General features: G+C 43.6%; 1 protein-coding gene across 2 annotated transcripts in view; it reads left to right on the forward strand.

Moving 5' to 3' along the window:
* The window catches only part of KDR (kinase insert domain receptor), a 46,654-nt gene extending 25,910 nt beyond the window's left edge, over positions 1–20,744 (forward strand). Inside the window, exons 17-30 of one of the 2 annotated variants that reach the window (XM_040483321.1) lie at positions 304–439; positions 811–915; positions 2,472–2,585; positions 3,162–3,250; positions 4,279–4,432; positions 6,337–6,434; positions 8,841–8,963; positions 9,115–9,226; positions 9,419–9,518; positions 9,920–10,025; positions 11,127–11,278; positions 16,326–16,425; positions 17,160–17,245; positions 19,063–20,744. In XM_040483321.1, coding sequence (XP_040339255.1) covers positions 304–439; positions 811–915; positions 2,472–2,585; positions 3,162–3,250; positions 4,279–4,432; positions 6,337–6,434; positions 8,841–8,963; positions 9,115–9,226; positions 9,419–9,518; positions 9,920–10,025; positions 11,127–11,278; positions 16,326–16,425; positions 17,160–17,245; positions 19,063–19,285 — 1,698 coding nt within the window. In that variant the 3' untranslated portion in view covers positions 19,286–20,744. Of the gene's footprint in view, positions 1–303; positions 440–810; positions 916–2,471; positions 2,586–3,161; positions 3,251–4,278; positions 4,433–6,336; positions 6,435–8,840; positions 8,964–9,114; positions 9,227–9,418; positions 9,519–9,919; positions 10,026–11,126; positions 11,279–16,325; positions 16,426–17,159; positions 17,246–18,416; positions 19,042–19,062 lie in introns of those variants that run through there. The other variant, XM_040483315.1, reaches the window with a different exon arrangement.
* Positions 20,745–21,099: the final 355 nt, after the last annotated feature.

The following is a 21,099-nucleotide window of genomic DNA, read 5'->3' on the forward strand; positions in this document are numbered from 1 at the left end:
AACATTCTTTCCCACTTTCTTTTGGCTGGACCACTGGGCTTTAATTGATAGAAGCCACTAGAGGAGAAAAAGGCTTGGACTGTCCAGTGTAATTAAGATTTAAGTACTTCATTTGGAGCTCATTTGGGGGTTGAGGGGACACTGGATGCAGGATTATAATAGGACTGACTCTCAAACTCCATGAATTTTATTTGAAAATGAGACATCAGGAATGGGGCTTCCATAAACAACAATAATAAGCACACAAAAAAACAACAGCCAGACAACAGAGTGTATGTGACTGGAAGGAATAATGATTTCCAGGCCAATGGAGGGGAACTGAAGACAGGCTACTTGTCCATCGTCATGGATCCAGATGAACTGCCCTTGGATGAACACTGTGAACGTTTGCCTTATGATGCCAGCAAGTGGGAATTTCCCAGAGACCGGCTGAAACTAGGTGTGTTTTCAAGTGATGTTAATTTGGTGTTGGGTTTACCAAGCCATCTCTTCCTCCTTTTGGACAATGACAGATATAGTCTATTCACATGTTGGATTCAGGTTCAGAATATTCCTTCTGTCTGTGGAATTTGAGTCATCATCCTTTTGGTCACTTAGAAGTAGGGTCCCTGTACAATAATCCAAAGCAGGGCATTTGGAGAGTGAAGCGGGGGAGATATTATTCAATGATTAAGCCAAGACAAGGGAGTGAGCTGGAATCTCCGAGTTAAACTGGGGTGTGCAGGTGATCCGATCTAGTCGGAATCTCTGTGTCACTTTGATGCTGTAATAGTCCAAGTCTGTTTGGTTTGCTGTCGTTGTTGACTATAGGTAAGCCCCTTGGCCGTGGTGCCTTTGGCCAAGTGATCGAAGCAGATGCCTTTGGAATTGACAAGACAGCGACTTGCAAGACAGTGGCTGTCAAAATGTTAAAAGGTAAAAGCAAAATTACATGGTGATGTATCTCTCTATCTGTTTCATCTGGTCTGCAGACGTAATGCAAGGCTTGTATCAGCAGCCCTGCAGTTAGGTGAGCCCACTATCCAAGCATGTAGCCAGCTTATGCCTTTGTGCAAATTGGGGACAAGTTCCTCTTTCATAGCGTCCTGCCAGGGTACGTGGCCTTCCAGGCAAAGTTGAGGATGGGTTTCAGCTTCATCCACTTCCCCATTTTGCCTGGGAGCCCATGCACAGCTGTACTTTGTGGCCTGACTGTAGGAAAAAAAAAATACCTTGATTACGTAAAAATTGCTCTTTAATCTCTTATGATGCATTGGTAAGATAATTATAGACCATGTAGAGACATGGAAAGAAACTTAATATAATAAGTAAAAATAGTAGAGTGCAAAAATAGCATGACTCCTAGGATTGGAGTATGTAAAAGATTTTCTCCTATAAAAGATAATGGTTGCACTAGGGACAAAAGGACCATGGGTGACATTTTAAACATTAAAAGCCTTGTAAACAATTGTTAATCCTAATGGTAATGGTGTTCTGGCCTTGTCGTTTTAATTTGGGGAGATGGTGCATGTAAAGCTCTTAGCTCCAGTTGTGATGTGCTTTCGTTGATGAGGCACACTGACCCTTGGCCCATAGGTCTTGTGCATTGCAAAGCCATCTCTCTCTCTCTCCCTCCGCCTCGTCGCCCTTGTGGCTAAGGGAGTGTGCCATTCTGAGGTGGCTCATCAGGGTCTGAGGTGTGGATCTCGTCTGTGAATTAGAGGGAAGTGTACAGGATCACTCTCGCAGTTTTAGCCTCATCGGCCTCATGGGCCAACTGGCCTTGCCAGCTGGCCCTTGTTAAATTTCCTGCTTGGCACCGATTGGCGGGAACTTCAGCATAGCCCCTAACACATAAGGATATTTAATACATGGTGTTGCTTCCTTACCAGGAAGCACTGAAATAATCAGGCCCTAAGAAGCATAGTCAACCTGATACATGAAAATCCAATTTTGTAAAGGAAAGAAAATCTGGGCGTGATTCCATTTGCAGATGTATTCTATGCTTTGCAAAAGACTTCACAATGGATTCCTTTAAATATCAAACATTCTGGGTGCACTTACAGTAAGAATTTGATTTAGAATTGGAAAATATAATTTATATTTGACTTTTTTTTTTTAATTTTTTTTTTTTCAACATTTATTTATTTTTGGGACAGAGAGAGACAGAGCATGAACGGGGGAGGGGCAGAGAGAGAGGGAGACACAGAATCGGAAACAGGCTCCAGGCTCTGAGCCATCAGCCCAGAGCCTGACGCGGGGCTCGAACTCCCGGACCGCGAGATCGTGACCTGGCTGAAGTCGGACGCTTAACCGACTGCGCCACCCAGGCGCCCCTATATTTGACTTTTAATGCACTTAATCTGTAAACTGGGTTGGTTACAGCTGTGTTGTCCCTGGAGGGTAAGTTGTACACATGCATGCAGTGGGGCACTGATCCTCTTAAGCTAATGCCCACATTTACGATTTCCCTGTTTGCTGTGTATTTGTAGAAGGAGCCACACACAGTGAACACCGAGCCCTCATGTCTGAACTCAAGATCCTCATTCATATTGGCCACCATCTCAATGTGGTCAATCTCCTAGGTGCCTGTACCAAGCCAGGAGGTGAGTATCTGTGGAGGGTTTTGGTTGCCTGATGATTCTGGCATTTAGTTCTCTGCTGGTGTTTCAGGGAAACCACTCAACTCCCATGGCCTTGATTTCCTTAACTTAGGATACTATGCCAGGTTCCTAGATACGAATATATTTCATGGAGGTTTAATGGGCTCTATAAGTTCTTCTGGAACTTCCTGTGAGTTAAAAAATGCTGCCTCACTCTACTGCAGTTTGCTACTTGTGTAATAGATGTTCAGATGAAAAAAGTAAACCTCTCAAAAAACTTGAAAGCAAAGACCTTAAGAGTAGTTCCCCCTGAAATGGAGTCCTCTTAGGTGATTGTGTTGAAAAGCAAGAGGGTGGATTTTCTTCTGAAATTTTGGTTGATCAGGTTGTGGGATTGCCTTTTGGAAAAAGAAAAGCTACGCTGTAAGGGCATTGTGACCCACTGATTTCTGTGATCCTGTCCCCAGTGAAAGGTTGTAGCATCTTCTATGGTATTTTCTTGTTCATCAGTGTATTAAACACTTGATGAGATACATGAGCGGAAACATTTTCCTCTCTGACATGCTGTGCTGTCTGCAGGGCCACTCATGGTGATTGTGGAATTTTGCAAGTTTGGAAACCTGTCAACTTACTTAAGGAGCAAGAGAAATGAATTTGTCCCCTACAAGGTATGTCATTTCTTAACTCAGCTCTGGTCACATTGTAAAACGGAAGAAAACACAAAGTGATACAGGTTAATCTTCTTTTGTTAAAACCCCGTGAAGAACTTGTGAGGGGGCGCCTGGGTGGTTCAGTCAATTAAGTGTCCGACTCTTGATTTTGGTTCAGGTCATGATCTCAACAGTTCATAAGATCGAGCCCTGACTCGGGCTCTGGGTTGATAGCACGGAACCTGCTTAGGATTTTTTCTCTCTCTCTCTGCCCCTCCCCTCTTTGCGCTCTCTCACTCTCTCTCTCTCTCTCAAAATAAATAAATAAATAAACTTAAAAAAAAAGAAGAACTTGTGAGGAATCTTCTTGGCTGTTGTAACCTCTTTTACCTACTGGGGAACATATCTTCTCATGTTTTATTTTTTTGTGACTCTAATTTACTGCGCCATTATAGATGGTGCTTGAGGGGGCAGGAGGAGGAGGAAAGGGAAGGATGGAGAGAAGGATGGCTTTGGATTATTTTCTCTCTCTCCTAGCAGTATTTGGCCCCATGGAATGTCAGCCCCTCTGTAAAGAGCACCCTAATGTTGGAAGTGTATCTGGGATAGACTTGAAACAGGCATTTATCTCTAAGCTAAAGAAGGAACAGGGTGCCTGGGTGGCTTAGTCGGCTAAGCGTCTGACTCTTGATTTTGGTTCTGGTCATGGTCTCGTAGTCCGTAAGTTCGAGCCACGTGTTGTGCTCTGCCCTGATGGCGCAGAGCCTGCTTGGGATTCTGTCTTCCTCTCTGTCCCTCGCTGCTTGCTCTCTCTTTCAAGACAGGTAAAAAATAAACTTAAAAAATAAAACAAAGAAGGAGCTAGGCTTCATGGAAGAAAATTTATTATGTAGAACATTTGCCCAAAATTTCAGCCCAGAGATTCCATATTCTTGCAGTTGATGTCCTTCTTGTCTGCTTTTAATAGTTACAATTATTTTTATAGTTTACTACATTTTAGACATCTTGTTTGTATTCAAAGAATTTGTTCATTTGCTTCATTGTAGACCAAAGGGGCACGATTTCGTCAAGGGAAGGAATACGTTGGGGAAATCACTATGGATCCGAAACGCCGTTTGGATAGTATCACGAGTAGTCAGAGCTCAGCCAGCTCTGGATTTGTTGAGGAGAAATCCCTCAGTGATGTGGAGGAAGAGGAAGGTACCTGTCATTGCTTTCTTCATACGTAACGCATGCTGTTGCAGAAAAGAGAAGGTGATAGGTGTTATGAGGAATTTTGTCATGGGAAAAGTTCAATACTCCCTAAAACTTGAAAGAGACCTGAATTTTGAGACTCCCACCATTCAGTCTTTCAAAAGTGAAGTGTGGAAGCCCTGAATAAGCAGCTGACTAGGCTGTGAGGCAAAGCACAGAGAGCCCGAGAAATCTCAGGACCCCACGAGGGCTAAGCAGTCGACCATTAAACCAGTGCTTTGAAACTATTGGTTCAACATGGAGTAGCGGGAGGGGCTCAGCGCTCTGTTCCTGAGGGACAAAGGAGGCTCTCTGGTGGTTGATTAGCCTCCCCATTACCCTCAGCAGTTCAGCCCCATCCTGCCTAAGTCACTAGCACAACACAAGACTTTCCATTAAGTATACCCAACCTCTCTGAGGTGGTGTAGGGGTCGCCTGCTGTTTCTACCCCAGTCCAGGTGACTTATCAACCATACTTCCTCAGAGGAGTCTTGGTAAACATATTTTTCTTTATCCAGTTATGCTTCCGATGATATTTTAGTGCCCTCTGGGAGTAGAGCTGTATTCCCAAACTTCCAAGACTTCTTTCAGCTCCAGGATACACTATCTGCTTCCCTCAGAAGGAGCAGAGACATCTCCACAGATATAGAGATGGGGCTTCCTGACATCTGGCTCCTCTTGAGGCACGAGCTTAAAAGAACCCAGTCGTGAAACAGTGGAAGAAACCTGCTTCCATTTCCCTTGACGCGAGGCTACAGATAGACCTTAAATCTGGCTTCTTCCTCTTAGAAGCCAAATGGGCTGTGCCAAGCTGGAACTTGGCCTAGAGGAATGTGGAGAGGCGATCTGGACCTCATGCAACCTCGGTCCCATCTTTCTCACAAAATGGTGGTCAGGGCACAGGAAACCCAAAGGATTGAGGAATTAAGTTGGAGTAGAAAGGGTGATGGCCTGGAATGTGTCCTCCCATTTCTTCATTTGGAAAATGGAAGGGTTTCACTAATTGTTCACTGAGCGCCCTCTAGCCCTAAGCATAAAGAAATCCTTGAGAAAGTGGTTCACAGTCTTTTCAATACTTACAAGAATATTATTTCACGGAGTTTTCATTAACTCCGGTATTTGTCTCTAGGAGAGAAACCATGTCTTATCTTATCTGACCAAAGTCAAGAGATCATGTCGAAACACCCATTAATGTCTTCGTGTTTATTTGTACCAGTTGCACGGAAGTAAATACCACCAGTTTACGCAAATCCATCTTTCCCTCGAAGTTCCTGTCATCTCTCATTCATATCCTTGGAGGGAGAAAAAGCATCCTCTCAGCCCTGTTTTAAAGTGTTTACAGCACTTTCTCAGCTTGAAAGTGAGAGAAGTAAATATATTTCTGGTATTTTTAGTTATCTGTTGTCGATTATAATCCGACCTTTGGCCTTTGTCCCAGGACAAAGCCTGGAGAGAACAGATTCAATGACCCTGAATATTGTTGTTTTATTTTTAGAGTTCTTGATAGGAAACTATTGTTTATCCCTCTGGGTACATGAAAAAAAAAAACAACAGTTTGAAACAGCAAACTTGAAAAAGTCCTCTCTCACCCCCTGCTATCTTTGCCAAATTTACCTCCCTTCTGCCTCCTGGATTTGCTGGTTCCATTTGACTAAGATGGAAAAACCAACATTTTTTTTTGCTAAGGAGTATGATGCAAGCTAATAATACTGAGATTCAGCAACCTTGCAGAAGATACAGGCATTTTCTGTCTGCTTCTGTTTCCAGAAGCTTAACTCTCAAGTTTTCAAATGAAGATTATTCTCACAAACTTAGAAATGCATAGTTTCTGGTGGCAATACTGATCTCTGTCCTTCTGCATCTTCCAACAGTTTCTGAAGATCTGTACAAGAACTTCCTGACCTTGGAGCATCTCATCTGTTACAGCTTCCAAGTGGCTAAGGGCATGGAGTTTTTGGCGTCACGGAAGGTAAGACTGCTCAGGGGGAAGCAAAGCGTGTCTTCAGATCACAGATTCGGAAGTAAGGTGTTCAGTGCCAGCCGCTGGTGTGTGTTTCAAACTGTAATTCATCATCCACTCCTGGGCCTATTGGATGAGTTCTGTTGGGGAGACCCCACTTCTGCTAACTTCAGGAGGTGTAGGGATTTCATGACATCAGTTCATGTGATCAACACTTACTGAACATCTACGAAGGGCAGGCGGCCTTGTAGGTACTAAGAAGACTGTGTGAACAAACAGGCAAGATAGGAGTTCACGTCCTATCGGGTGGAGCAAACGGTGAACAATGTAAACAAGTCAAATACATAGTAGGTTGGATGGGAATAAGCACTGTGGGGAAAAATAAGCAGGAAAGGGCTATAGAGTATACAGGACTGGTATGTTTGTGTGTGCATAGGCTTCTGTGTTTGTGTACATCAATTTTAAACAAAGTGAACAAGGAAGGCTTTATAAGAACGTGACATCTGAGCAGTGACCTGGAAGAGGTGAGGGACTGAGCCTTGCAGATATCTTAGCGTAGGAGAGTGTATTTTTAATTTATTTTACATTCATCACCATCCATCAAAAAGTATTTGTTAGTGGTATAATTAGAAACCAGGAAGGACAGGCCTTAGATGTGAGCGATTAAAAAAGCTAAAATTAGAAAAGTAGGCCAAACAAAGACTGAGGTGGGGACGTGACAAGTTACAAATATTCCAAAGGTTGTAAACACCACGGATTCCAGCCTCTGGAAAGGGTAGAATGGATGGTTTTATATTCAGCAAGAAAAATTCAAATTAAGTTTCACGAAAAGGGATCAGTTGACGAAATGCATTTGCTGCACCCTCCTGGTGGGGGAAGAAAGACTTAACGTTTTTGCTTTTGTTTCTAAATTAGAGTGAAATCTCTAACCCATTTTTCTCTGAATCTGAAAGCTTGTCACAGCTTTTCCAGCCTCCAGACCTCAGATGTTTCTGTGGGGGGAGGTCTTGTCTCCTTTTTCCCAAAGGGAAGGATTTTCCTATGGAGAAAGGCCCTTTGCCTTTCTTGGAGATTCTGATTTTATTTCACTATTTTTTTTTTTTAAAGGCCAGAGCCTGCCATTTGGTCAGGATATTTTTCTACTGGGAAGGGAATCGGGCAGGGGACCTTTAACTTTTCTCACATCTGTCGGCTGGTTTCTTGAACACCACCTGGTTGTTAGACTAAAAAAAGGAAGCTCTTTGGTTGGGGGAAAAGTAGGGAGGACTGCCTGTTTTTTGGAATCTCCTGTCTTGCTCGGTCATGCTTGCCAGTGTGCTTTTGAATATGCCTCTTTCATTAAAAAAAATTTTTTTTTAATTATCAGTTTTTGAGAGAGAGAGAGAAAGAGAGAGAGAGTGAGTGTGAGTGAGTGCACAAGTGGGGGAGGGGCAGAGAGCAAGGGAGACACAGAATCCAAAGCAGGCTCCAGGCTCTGAGAGGGTCAGCACAGAGCCCAATGTGGGGCTCAAATTTATAATCGGGTGACCGATTGAGTCACCCAGGTGCCCCTGAATATGCCCTTTTCAGAGGGAAGTACTATACAGACTCAAGATGTGGGTGTTCAGCAATGCCTGGCTCCCATGGTCACTCCTGCATGGACTTCAGAATCCTCTGAGCCTTTCATTCATTTATAAGTGTTCCCTGAGACTCTATTTCCTCATGAATCTACCAGGTGGAGCTAAAGTTGCTCAGTAGTAGGAGGCCACATGACGATGTGGGATATCGGGAAGGGAGAAACTGAGCAAAGGAAAAGAGTAGAGAGAAAACAAGAGGAACTCACTTTTCTTCTTTGGTGCGCCTGAGAGCTAACTTGACCATCGAGAGGCTGAAATGTCTTTTGTAGACCTTTATGATGATCCAACAATTTGAAAACAGGATGAGCCCCACGGGGCATGGTTTATCAGAGCTGCTCAGCTTCAGTTCCGTGTGGAATGGGGAAACCAACAAAGGGCACCAAACCGATGAGAGCCCCTTGTTCCTGGTTTCCGTGCATTCATTCGAAATAACTTCCATTCTAGGGCCTCCTTAGAATAACAGGTTTTAACCGTATATGGTGCCAGGCCAAAGGGATATGTGGATGTGACCAGAAACACATTCTTAATTGTGTCCAAGAGAAGTCTATTTATGACTCCATGATCATACTATAACTTAATTATTTAATTCCAGAGTCTGGGGCTGTTTATGGAATAAGCAGATGTGTGTGTCTCAGCGAAAGTCAGACTTTTTTCCTGAAGTGTTGATGAAAGACATTAGCCCAGTGCTTGTTAATCAGTTAGTTTTCTGATGTGGATTTTTTTGAGCATGAGGTCACAACAGATGCAGAAGAGATCAGCTGTTCTGAGACCTAACACACACACACGATTCTTTTTGCAGTGTATCCACAGGGACCTGGCGGCACGAAATATCCTCTTGTCGGAGAAGAACGTGGTTAAAATCTGTGACTTTGGCTTGGCCCGGGATATTTATAAAGATCCAGATTATGTCAGAAAAGGAGATGTAAGTTTCAAAGATGAACCCATTGATCTGTTAAATTGCAGGATCCAAATTCCTCTTTGCAAGCTTCAGGACCTGTGTTGGGAACAAAGGAAGTTTTTTCTTCAGATATGTGCTAAGTTGGGTTCTGATTCCTTGTCTTCTACCCTCTTAGGCTCGCCTCCCTTTGAAATGGATGGCCCCAGAAACAATTTTTGACCGAGTGTACACAATTCAGAGTGATGTGTGGTCTTTTGGTGTTTTGCTCTGGGAAATATTTTCCTTAGGTAAGTCACTTCGTTTTGTCCCTCCATCCATATTCGAAATAGAATGATATAAGTCAGTGGCCTGACACACACACACACACACACACATATATATATATATATATATATATATATGATGTTCAAGAATTAGGCTGAGGGCTTTCTATAAAAGAAAATCAAATCAAATAATGTCCTATTCCTATTTTATTCTAGGTGCTTCTCCATATCCTGGAGTAAAGATTGATGAGGAATTTTGTAGGCGATTGAAAGAAGGCACTAGAATGAGGGCCCCTGATTATACCACACCAGAAATGTAAGACTTTGGAAGTGTCTTTCTATCCTTTCTTTTCTTATAAAAATTCTCCCTGCCCAGAAGACTTTTCATGATACAGACCTCTTCTATGACCCAGTCTGTGTCCTACTTCTCTCTGGAAGTCTTCCTTGATAATCTGAAGTAGAGAGTCATCTCTTCTTGAAACAACAACCCTATATCAATACCAACCAGTTAGCTCCTATTAGATGTTGATTTATAGCATTTTTCTGTACATGATACTCCAAGTGTAGGACTCTGTGTTTTATACAGTGCGGTGTTACTGTTTAGCATCTGGGCTCATGGTGGACGTTTCATAGATGTTTACTCGTTCAAGTGTTTATTTTCAACATCAGATGGGGAAGACGGAGGCAGTTAATGACATTAGTGTTTTGCTTCTCTAGGTACCAGACCATGCTTGACTGCTGGCATGGGGAGCCCAGTCAGAGACCCACGTTTTCAGAGTTGGTGGAACATTTGGGAAATCTGTTACAAGCTAATGCTCAGCAGGTTCGTGACCTCCACCCAAGAAGCGTATACAAGGGTTCCTCTCCTCCCTAGATCTCACGGCCACCACGCTGTCCTCTCAGCCACTGAAAAAGGAGCCATATTCTTGCAGATCTGAGCAGCAATGCTTTTTTAAAATCTATAATTTCTCTTTTAGATAGATGAGATCCTAATGAGGTCCTAATCCATAACCTGGGAGCAGACCACTCGTTCCTCCTGATGTATCTTTTTGTTGTCTTCAGATGCTCTCCTAAAGTTAAAAAAAAAAAAAAAAATCGTTGACCCACAGAATATCAACAATGGGTGGGATTTCAAGGGATTTAATACACTGTGCAGGCAAAACTGCATCTGAACCCTGCAAAATACAAGGCATTTTTCTTAGTAAAATCCCAGGCCCCCATAACTTTCATTGGAAGATTTTAGAATTGTTAACCTTTACCATTAGAAAGTTATTTAATCTCCAGTCAGTGCCTCTTACCACCAGGAATGGAAGCCAATTTCCTCCTGCTTTTCTTTTGAACAGGTAGGGAACAATGGGTCAAATCTGTTTTTATCAGTAAACCTTTTGAACGTTTAAAGGTATCAAATTGCCCTTTATTTCTTTCTCTTGATGAAATAATGTTAAATTGTGCAACCTTTTCTCAGAAGACCCATTTTCCTGCACATTTATTGCTTTTCTCTAGCCTGTCATCAGATTTTCCATTGCCTTGAAATGTGGAGGCTAAAATTGGATGATCTGCCCTTTAAAAGACCTGGCTCGCGTAGGTAGGGCTTTGTGAAGAAATGATTCCTCAGCTCTCCGTGCTTTGCCGCTACGCATATGGCCCCAGCCTGCTTTGTCTTCCTTGTAACCACAGTCCTCTGTGGCTCCCTTACTCATCTTGTTTTTACATTATCTCTTTCACCGTACTTTCATATACGTGTCCCTTTCAAGTGCCCTTTTGTTTTTGACAAACCATTTTGAATGTTGTCTTAAAGTTCTGCATTCAGGTATGAAAGCGACCTGCCCGCTAACCGAGAAGCCCCCTTGGCCTTTGTTTCTCATGAAAAGGCTCTTGAGGGGCTGAAGACATAACAATAGCATCGCTGTGTTTGTTGTTTCAGGATGGCAAAGACTATATTGTTCTCCCGATATCAGAGACTTTGAGCATGGAAGAGGATTCTGGACTCTCTCTGCCTACCTCACCTGTTTCCTGTATGGAGGAAGAGGAAGTGTGTGACCCCAAATTCCATTATGACAACACAGCAGGAATCAGGTACTGTATATGGTCAACATCCCCTAGGGGAGCTGGCATGTCAAGGTTCTTTGGGGAGGGGATGGAAGGAAGGCGTTTTCTAAAGCTGCTGCACCCCACTTCCACATTTAACCTTAGCCCCAAGGCTGCTATAAAGGGAAGTGCTCCTTGAAGAGGGCCGGGGTAGGTGAGTTTCTTCCCATCTGTGGTCCACATTGCTGCCATAGCTGTTCCGTTAGAATTCTAAGCCCTGCAGCTGCAAATAGCTGGAATGCCATAGTTTGTTAATCTCCAGAAAAAGAGGCCAGTTTTATATAGACATCTGTATTTAAATTATCCCCATGTACTCTTTTATTAATGTGAATTAAACGGCTTAGGAAAGATTCAGGAAGGAAGAGTTTTATGCATATATGAAAACACACTTGTGCCTCTCTGGCTAGGGTGCAGTCTGCCAGGGGGATGTGTCCTGAATTTGACTGGACAGCACATCTTCCGAAGCCCCTCCCTAGTCTGATTTTCAGCATTTTATTTGCATAATGGGACTTCTGGGCTTATTTGAAACACATGCACTGCAGTCCTCGCCTGATTTGTAAAGGGGTTCTGAAGGCAGCTTCCTTTCTTCTCTCTCCCAGCACCTGTGCATGAGGCAAGAGTCGGTATGGTTTCTGCCATATAATAGTCAAATTGTCTTTTACTAAGCCTGGGACGTCGTGTCTTTGCTTTGTTTCTTTTCCCACTCTTGTGGGTGTTTTCTTCCTGTCACTGGACCCCCTGACAGCACAGTCCAGCCTGCCCTCTTGAGTGTGCTGTGGCTGCAGGGAGGGGCGCGGAGCTCTAGGTCCGCCAGGCTGCCAGGGGGTGGGGGAGGAGGCCCCCTGGACCCCTTGACCCTTGGGATCCCACAGCGTGGTGGGAACACTGCCGGAGTGGGTAGAAGCTGACAGGCGAGCTGCCCGTTGAATCTGTGTCAAGAACTTTCAGCATTTCTCGAAGAACTTTTCCTTACATTATCAGATTTTGCTCACGGGATAACTCTCAGCGTTAGGCAAGGTAGAAACTATGATCTTTTCTTGATGTAGATGTTGAATGTGAGGCTCAGGGCAATCGCTTGGTGGAAAGAAAACTTGGTGGTTAAAGATCCAGATTTTAGAGGCAGGTAGAACTGGTTGGACCCCAAGTATGCCTCTTAGTGACCTGGCACACATCTTCACTGGGACCCAGGTGAAGATACTGGTGTTCAAAAATTATTATTTTGAGGATTACATGGTATATTGTATTTCTAAGTGGCTGGCACTCAGAGCACTCAGTGCACGATAGCGATTAAGCAAGCTGCTTAAAATCGCATCTCCCAGACAAATCCAGTTCCTCTGATACCTGTCTGAGTCCTATTGTCTGCCACACCCAGTGGGACCCTCAGAAAAATTAATGAACTGAAAACCAGTAATTCCACTCTCACGCTTAAAAACCTTTAGTTCAAAGAGCTTGGGTGGCTCAGTCGATTAAGCGTCTGACTCTTGGTTTCAGCCCAGGTCACGATCTCACAGGTGATGGGATCGAGCCCTCTGTGCTGGCAACGTGGAGAGACCGTCTGTTTCTCCCTGTCTCTCTGCCCCTCCTGCCTCCCCCCCCCCCCAAAATAAATAAACTTAAAAAACAAAACAAAACAACACCAAAACCCTCTAGTTCAAGCTTGGCTGGCCTTCTGGGGGTGGTAGTTATTCCTGCAACATCACTGCCTTCTGCCCGATCAGAAAGCCATTTGATCATCAGCCATATTCCTTGGGTTTTTTGTGACCAGGTGGAGTGAGGACCTGAGCCGTCAGCCTCTTGGCTCGCTTGGACGCTTTGCATATGGTGCCAAGAGTCGATGAGGTCATGTTGGTGTAATGGAAGTGCCGAACGCAATGCCGGATCTAAGTCAGGGCTGCTAACACTTATCCCCAGAAGCATGGACAAATGTGACACCACACTCTGAGCATAGGCCTGGCTCCTATTTTCTGTCTGTGATTTTCGAATTGGTCTTTTCCAGTCCAGTTTCTCTTTTAGCCAGCCATAATTTGAAAAATAAAATGGAAATTGGAATCTTTTGTCTGCACCCCCTCTCAGCTGCCTCCACCTTTTTTCCTTTTGTAAAAACAAGACTCCACAGTCACAGTCGAATCATCGGGGTTAAAAGAAACCCAGAATGGAGGCATCTGCACATGGCACACCTCATGCTGAGGCTCTCTTTGGGTTCTGCTTCCCTGGGGGAAGACCAGAGATGAGGCTGGGGTGCTTCTCGGCGGACTTGTTCTCTCTCCTTTTTCACATTTCCAGTCAGGTCGGAAAGCTGAGGAGTCTTTCTCATTCGTTTCCTCTTTATAGTTTTCAGTCTCCTTGCATTATAAATAGAGCTGGACAGAGGCACTGCTGTGGGCACCGACCTCCTGATCCGTGGCCCCTTTAAATTATTTAAAAATATTTGTTCAACATTTATTTGGGGAAGAGGCTGAGAGGTGTGTGGGGGAGGGGGGAGTGGGACGGATCGCTGGTGTCTAGACTCAGCTTTGCCTCTAATTTCCCGTGTGGATCAGCTCTGGCCCCAAGTTTGCATGCCTTCTGCAAGAAAACACATATTAATTGGACTCATCTTTCCATGAGGGCAGTTTGGGGACCATCTGTGCTTGCTCCATCATTTCCCCAGGGAGTTTCACCTCCTACTCCAAGCAGCTTATCAAAGATTTCTTTTCTCTCCCAGAGAAAGGTTTTGGCACATACCATTTTTCTTCATTTTGGTTAATTGCTGGTGATGATTAAGCGCTCCTGTGGATTGATGTCTGGGACTGCCTCCTGGCTAGATGTTCCTGAATTTGGCTGTGAGATCAGATTGCTTGAAATGAAACTGTCCTTTCTCCACCTTCTCTCTGTCCGCTCCCCCGCCCTGTTCCCACCGCGTGGTCAGTGGGTGCGTGGGAGAGAGCAGTGCTGTGCACATAGTAGGTGCTCAACAAAGACTCGAACAATCACGTCCATTGTTCTTTTCTACTTTTTCCTTCCTGCTACTTTTCCAAGGGAGTCAGTGTGGAGTAGGGTAGCAAAACAAAACGAAACAATGGGCTTTAGAATCTGAAGGCCAATTTCATATCCCAATTCTAGCCATTTCCTCCCTAAGTCTCAGCTTCCTCGACTTTTTTCCAAGACAGCTGCATTATTGCCCAAGCTTACCCTCTCTAGTTGATTCTATATCCTGAATATCTCTGGGATATGTCTACTTCTCCAAACCCTGTCGGCATCACCTTTCTTAGGCTGCCCTACTTTCTCCTAGATACGTGGAAAAGAGCCCCCTAATTGGTCTCATGGCCTCTGTTTTCACCTTCCTGTACCCAGAGCCATCTTTCTAAAGGGCGCATCTGACTTTGTTAGTCTCAGGCTTCAAATCTTTCAGTGGCTGCTTATAACCCTCAAAATAATAATCCAGATATTTTAGTTTTGTGATTTTGGACAAGTTCCTTAACCTTTTGATGCTTCGGTTTCCTCATCTGAACTTGGGATAATAATACCCACCCCTGACAGGTACCATTTATACTGTTATGAGATAACAGTTGAGGAGCATTTTAGCACAGTGCCTGGCATGTGGTAGATTCTCAGTAAAGGATTCCTGGATCAGGGAATGAGCAAATGAATGATTAACTATATGGTACCAATAGTTTTTGGCAATAGTGCGGACTGGACTCAGGAGAGGTGGGCTTTTCTCTCTCTCCTTATTTATTAGGTCCTCCTTTAGGTGGAGTTTCCTGAGGGAAGATGTCACTGGTGAACCTCATTCTCTTCCCTCCGTAAGGGGAGGAACCAGCCTCCTGGGGCAGGGGAGGGAGACTCGATTTCCATTCTCCTCCTTTGGCTCAAGCAAGTCCTCACTCCACTTGGTCACAGAAGACACAAAGAATACATAACATGTCCAGGAGCCTGCCTGGTGGGGGGGGGGGGTGGGTGGGCAGTATGCAGGGACGAGCGTGAAGAGTGATTTTGCTGTCCCTTGCTGTGAAACAGATGGACTTCCTTTCTCTCCACTTGGGCTGTCGGTGATCTTAACAGGATCACTCAAGACTCACCCAAAGCCACATGGTAGGGAAGGAGCACCCCCAGAAAACAGGTGATATGGTGTCTGACAAGTCCCATTCTTTGAACTCCTGAAGGAAGCTGGTATCCTTTGGAATTCAAGGAGGAAAACAAGCTTTGGCTGATAGAGCGTCGTTCCTTCTGAGAACATTTGCCACCCACCTCATCAGTCCTCCAGATATCTTTGTGAGTGAGGGAGAGAAAGCTATTACCAACACATTTTAGAGGCAGAGCCACCGAGGCAGAGAAATATTCACGACTTTCCCAAGTATGTGTAGTCAGTGGTAGACTTTGAAATAGACACAATATCTCATGACTCTTAAACCACACTGCCTTTTCCCAAGACCAACAATTCTGTGGGCTGAAAATAGGGGATTGTGAGACAGCCCGCCATCCCATCTACGCACTAAGCCTCAATTACATGCAGAAGGAGGAGGTTGTCTCCAGATCCTGCTGGGTTCAGTGTCCTTTCCGGAACCCAGGTGAGATTCAGTAAGATCTTCAGGTGTCTCCTCTGCCCATCTTTCATTGAATTCTTGCTCTGTGAGCGTTACCTAGAAAAACGTTTCTGGAGATGGCCAGAAAGATGTGTAACACTCGGCAGTGTGTTGAGAGCCCGGTGGAGGAACCTCAGGCCATCAGGAAGCCAAGCAGAAGGCAGTTGATCACTTGCTTTGCTGATGTTGTCTTTAGTCCAGCCCTGGTCCTCAGAAATATGATTCAAAGGAACGGGAGCTCATCTAGGCCCCTCACTTATATTATACTTTTAAATAGGCTTTTACAGGAAATTAAGCCTTCAATGTGCGCTAGCAGAGAAAGATTTTTGTTTTGTTTTGTGTTTCTTTTTCCAAAGGATGTTTTGAAGGTTGCTATTAAACTTGTGGTTGAAAGATAATGAACTTAGGTATCACTTTTGGTATCTGCAGCCAAATATACCACCACTAAAATATAAATATTTGTTCTTTTGCAGTCAGTATCTGCAGAACAGTAAGCGAAAGAGCCGGCCCGTGAGTGTAAAAACATTTGAAGATATCCCGTTGGAAGAACCAGAAGTAAAAGTAATCCCAGATGTAAGTACATCTTTTAAAAATAGTCTTAAAAACAATACAAAGGATGAAATGTTAGCTAGATAAATATTAGCCTAAGCGTTAGAGTCTTGGGGCCTCATTATAAGGCTGTCCTTGAGGGTATGTGTCATGGGCTCATTATGGAGGTGGCACTGATCAGCGCCCCCCTTGCTTTTTACATAAGTACAGTCCCTGGCCCAAGTTTCTAGACAGTCTAGCGCCATGCACAATTCCACTCAAGTGTAAATAGTATCGTTGAGAAAAGAGGGATGGAAACAGGTTTCCTCAGCTGCTTCTTCCTAAATTCTTTTCTTCCGGGCCTGGGTTTACTACTAGGAAGTGGTTGTGCTCCTTGTAGCTTGTACACTTTCGGGCGATGATGTCTTCACCTCCCTCTGTTGAACCCTGGAGAGTATTGTCTGATAGATGGGTTAAGAAATCAATTTAATTGGAGCTCCTGGGTGGCTCAGTCGGTTAAGCGTCTGACTTCGGCCCAGGTCATGGTCCCACGCTTCGTGGGTTCGAGCCTCGCATCGGGCTCTGTGCTGACAGCTCAGAGCCTGGAGCCTGCTTCGGATTCTGTGTCTCCCTCTCTCCCTGCCCCACCCCTGCTTGCACTCTGTCTCTCTGTCTCCCAAAAATAAATAAATATTAAAAAAATAAATAAATAAATCAGTTTAATTAATTGGTCAGTGTGCACACTCATCAATTGTGCCATCTCATTGTCTCTTAAAAAGGACAACCAGACGGACAGTGGTATGGTTCTTGCATCAGAAGAGCTGAAAACCTTGGAAGACAGAACCAAATTAGCTCCATCTTTTAGGTAAGGCTCAGCCACATAGAAAAGACGAAGCTCTACAGGAATTTTTGGAAGGAACTTAGGACTTTTTGTAGAGACAGTTTTCCCTTTTTGTGTCTTTGGTAGGTAGTCAGATTTGCATCAGCTGAACCAATAAAGAACTGAAACTAATCAAACAAATAAATTATCTGGCATACCTAAAAAAGAATCTGAAATTCATTAGGATATTTGGTCAGTTTTTATGAGAATTTATGAATACCAGGGTATTTTTATATTTATATGGTCAGTGGTTTGTATGGTACTGGCTAAATAACAAAGATCATTGGATGCAATCCATCAAATTGAGATGATAAAAATCTTTGTGGACTCCGAAGAATTTTCAAACCTGTACATAAGTGAGTGCATCTGTCTTTAGAAGTATGATGTATATAAAAAAGAAAAAAAATTAAATTAAATTAAAAAAAAAGTATGATGTATAAAAAATAAGCCAGTATCTATTTGTTTGAGATACTTAAATATTATTGACTGGCTTATTTGGCTTATTGTTATTATTGGCTAATTTGTGGGGAAAATACAAAATTTCATTTTGAATATGATTTCCCCCGTGTGGTTTTGTAGGAATTTGTAGTTGTTTTGAATGGACGTGTCTGCTTTTAACCTAACAAATCAATGAAAATCTGTGTAAAAATAGCGAGATGAAGAGCAGTTACCTATTTGTGAATGAGCTCACTCTAGGTAAGAGTAGAGAAGACTTTGATCTACTTGTAATAGAACCATTTTATAAAAATGGGAATACCTACGGGTTATGAGGGATGTTCACTTAAAGAAAACAAAAATAAAATGAGCCACTGTGCAATTTTTTGTTGGCTTTAGGCCCAAGGTAAGAAATTGTTCGAACCAATCATGTGTTTCACTCATTGATTTAAAATGTGTTTATTCAGCAGTGACTATGTGCCAACTACGAGGCCATTGTTTGAGGCATTAACCTCATTTGACTGAGGTTGGATTGAAAGAGAAATTGTATTTCTAGTTATTTGAAATAACTTTCAAACCATATATGAACACAGAGTGAATGAAATATTTTTGGGGTAGTTTTTAACACGGATAATTTGGTAAAACACGTATTCAGGGGGGAAAAGACCCGTACCTCAGAATGGTTTGAGAAAATGTAAATCCTGAAGTTTTACGCTTTTAGGCTTGGACATGATTATGGTTTGTCGTGATGCCATGCCACTGAAAACATTCTCTAGTTGCTGCCGAGTGATCCAGGCCCCCAGTCCTTCCAAAGAATGTGGTTTTGAGGAGTAAAAAGCAGGTTTTGACAGTCTGGCTTGATTGCACGCACACGCTTCGACGTATTCAAGTTTAAAGTTGCTCAAGAACTTTATTAACACCGTGCACATGCCTTGTAATCCCTAATTGACAGTGTGAGGAAAACAGAAGTGGACTTTCAGAACCTCCCAATTTCCTTTCCCATCATGAAAGAGTCCCTTTGGCTCCTATCATTGTATACAAACCTGTCAATCTGCAAGGCCATAAAAACGTTCCGTTGGTTGGAGCCTTTGCATAACTCAGGAGAACTGCCTTTCATCTCCTCGCAGCCTTGAAAGACTTGGACCTGAATAGGAGGACTTATCTGAAACTACTAGCTCATGCTAGTACCTGAAAATAGACATTGTCCGAGTGAACCTGATACGCTGATTAGCAAGTGGGAAAGATAGGGGTCTTTGTCTCCAGGGAGATTACAGCCCCCCCCCCCGGGGTCGAGAACGGGGTTAGGATGCGAGGGGCAAGGACTGCCTTCTCTCCGCCAACTCATTTGGTTTCCATGTCTTCCACAGTGGACTGATGCCCAGCAAAAGCAAGGAGTCCGTGGCATCCGAAGGCTCAAACCACACGAGTGGCTACCAGTCCGGGTATCACTCGGACGACACAGACACCACTGTGTACTCCAGCGAGGAGGCAGAACTTTTAAAGCTGGTGGAGATTGGACCACAAGCTGGCAGTGCAGCCCAGATTCTCCAGCCTGACTCTGGACCCGCGTTGGGCTCTCCTCCTGTTTAAAAGGAGGCACCCACGTCCCCCACTCCTGGAAATCACATGAGAGGTGCTGCTCAGATCTTCAAGTGTTGTTCTTTCCACCACCAGGAAGTAGCCACATTTGATTTTCATTTCCTAAAAAAGGACCTCAGACTGCAGGGAGCCAGTCCCCTAGGCATTTCCTAAGAAGATGTTTGTGACTCAAGAATGTGTTTGTGTTTTCTCCCAGTGTTGACTTTCTGTTTATGTGTTGAGAAAGCATGTCCGATGCCTCTTACTCTGGGTCTCTCCGTGGGTTATAACAAAAGGAGTTCAAGGAGTGGCTGCATCTTTCATGAAGTGGCAGGACCCGTCTCTGTAAAACCAGAAGATAAACCAGGTGATGCGAGTGCTTTAGGTGTTGAAGATGGGAAAGATCTTGAGGGCTGAGTCCGTCCGAGAAGCTCTGTTTGGGACACGTATGGGTCCTCAGCCAAGTCTTACGTGTGGGGTTTGGGTTGGCAGAAAGGAAGATGTTGGCTTGCTCTGAGAGCGGACCGGAGCTTTCAGATGCATTGTGTCGGCCCTGGTGGAGGTGGGCACGGGGTCTGTTAGGAAATGTAAAGGCTTCAGACGAGGTTACTGGTTTTAGAAGGTTGCGTGCTCTTCCCCGTTGGGCTAAATGAGAGCTCCTTGGGCTGTTTCCGACTCCTAATGAGAGTTCCTTCCGGACTCTTACGTGTCTCCTGGCCGAGCTCCAGGAAGGAAATGACGCAGCTCTGGCTCCTTGTCTCCCAGGCCGATCCTTTATTCAGAATGCCACAAAGAAAGGACATTCAGACGGAGGCTCCCTGTCGTGTGGAAGCGTTCTGACTGTATAAGCCAGCTTCTGGTTTCTTCTGGATGAATACCCACCTATCTGTCCTGATGCGATATGTCTGAGCCTGAATGCAGTAGGTTCCGTATCAAGCTGTGGTGTCAAAGCTTCAGGAAGGATTTTACTCTTTTGTTCCTTCTCCCCTCCCTGACCCTTCCCTCTCTTCGCACCCCTGATCGGTCAGCATTTTAGTAATTTGGCCTCTACACTCTAGTCAAAGCTGATTTGGTTTGTTCACTCTCTGAATGACTGTTAGCCAGATTTCAAAATTATTTTATCACCAAAGGTTTAACCCCATCTCTTGTATTATTTAGGCTTCTAACATGTAAAGCTATTTCTACTGGTTTCTGCCCTTGTTCTTTCCTTTTTAAAAAAGAAAATGTATTTTTCATTTGGTATCATAGTGTGAGATGCTGGAACCATGACTGTAAAACATGCTGTGGCACATATATTTATAGTCTGTTTATGTAGAAACAAATGTAATATATTAAAACCGTATATTATATATGAGGAACTTTGTACTATTCACATTTTATATCAGTATTATGTAGCATAACAAAGGCCATAATGCTTTCAGCAATAGATGCCATTTTATTAAAAAAAAAAAAAACTGAAAAACTCCAATGAGTCCCTTTGCAAGGTTGTGTTTCTGTTCTTCTCATTTTGCTCACTTCTAAAGTGGAGGAGGGGGCGTCAGAGATAGTTGCCGTGTGGTTTTTCATTTTTGCTTATTTCCTTATTCTTATAAAGGATATTTTCGTAAAGTAGTTTATATTTTTGAAACCAATAAATGTATTCTCAGAAAAAAAATAACACAACAGTGTAATATGATCGCAGCTATTTGGAGGGAAAGTACTTCTGCCTTTACCCCTTCCTCTTTCATTGCACAAATAATTCACGCACATGTGAACTCTCATTATATTCTGAGCATTTTTGAGATTCTTAAAACATGGATGGAGAGATATGTTCTAAGCACTCTAAC

Source organism: Herpailurus yagouaroundi, unplaced genomic scaffold, assembly GCF_014898765.1.
Source record: "Herpailurus yagouaroundi ecotype Mexico unplaced genomic scaffold, PumYag 28, whole genome shotgun sequence".
In the NCBI taxonomy this organism is placed as follows: domain Eukaryota; kingdom Metazoa; phylum Chordata; class Mammalia; order Carnivora; family Felidae; genus Herpailurus; species Herpailurus yagouaroundi.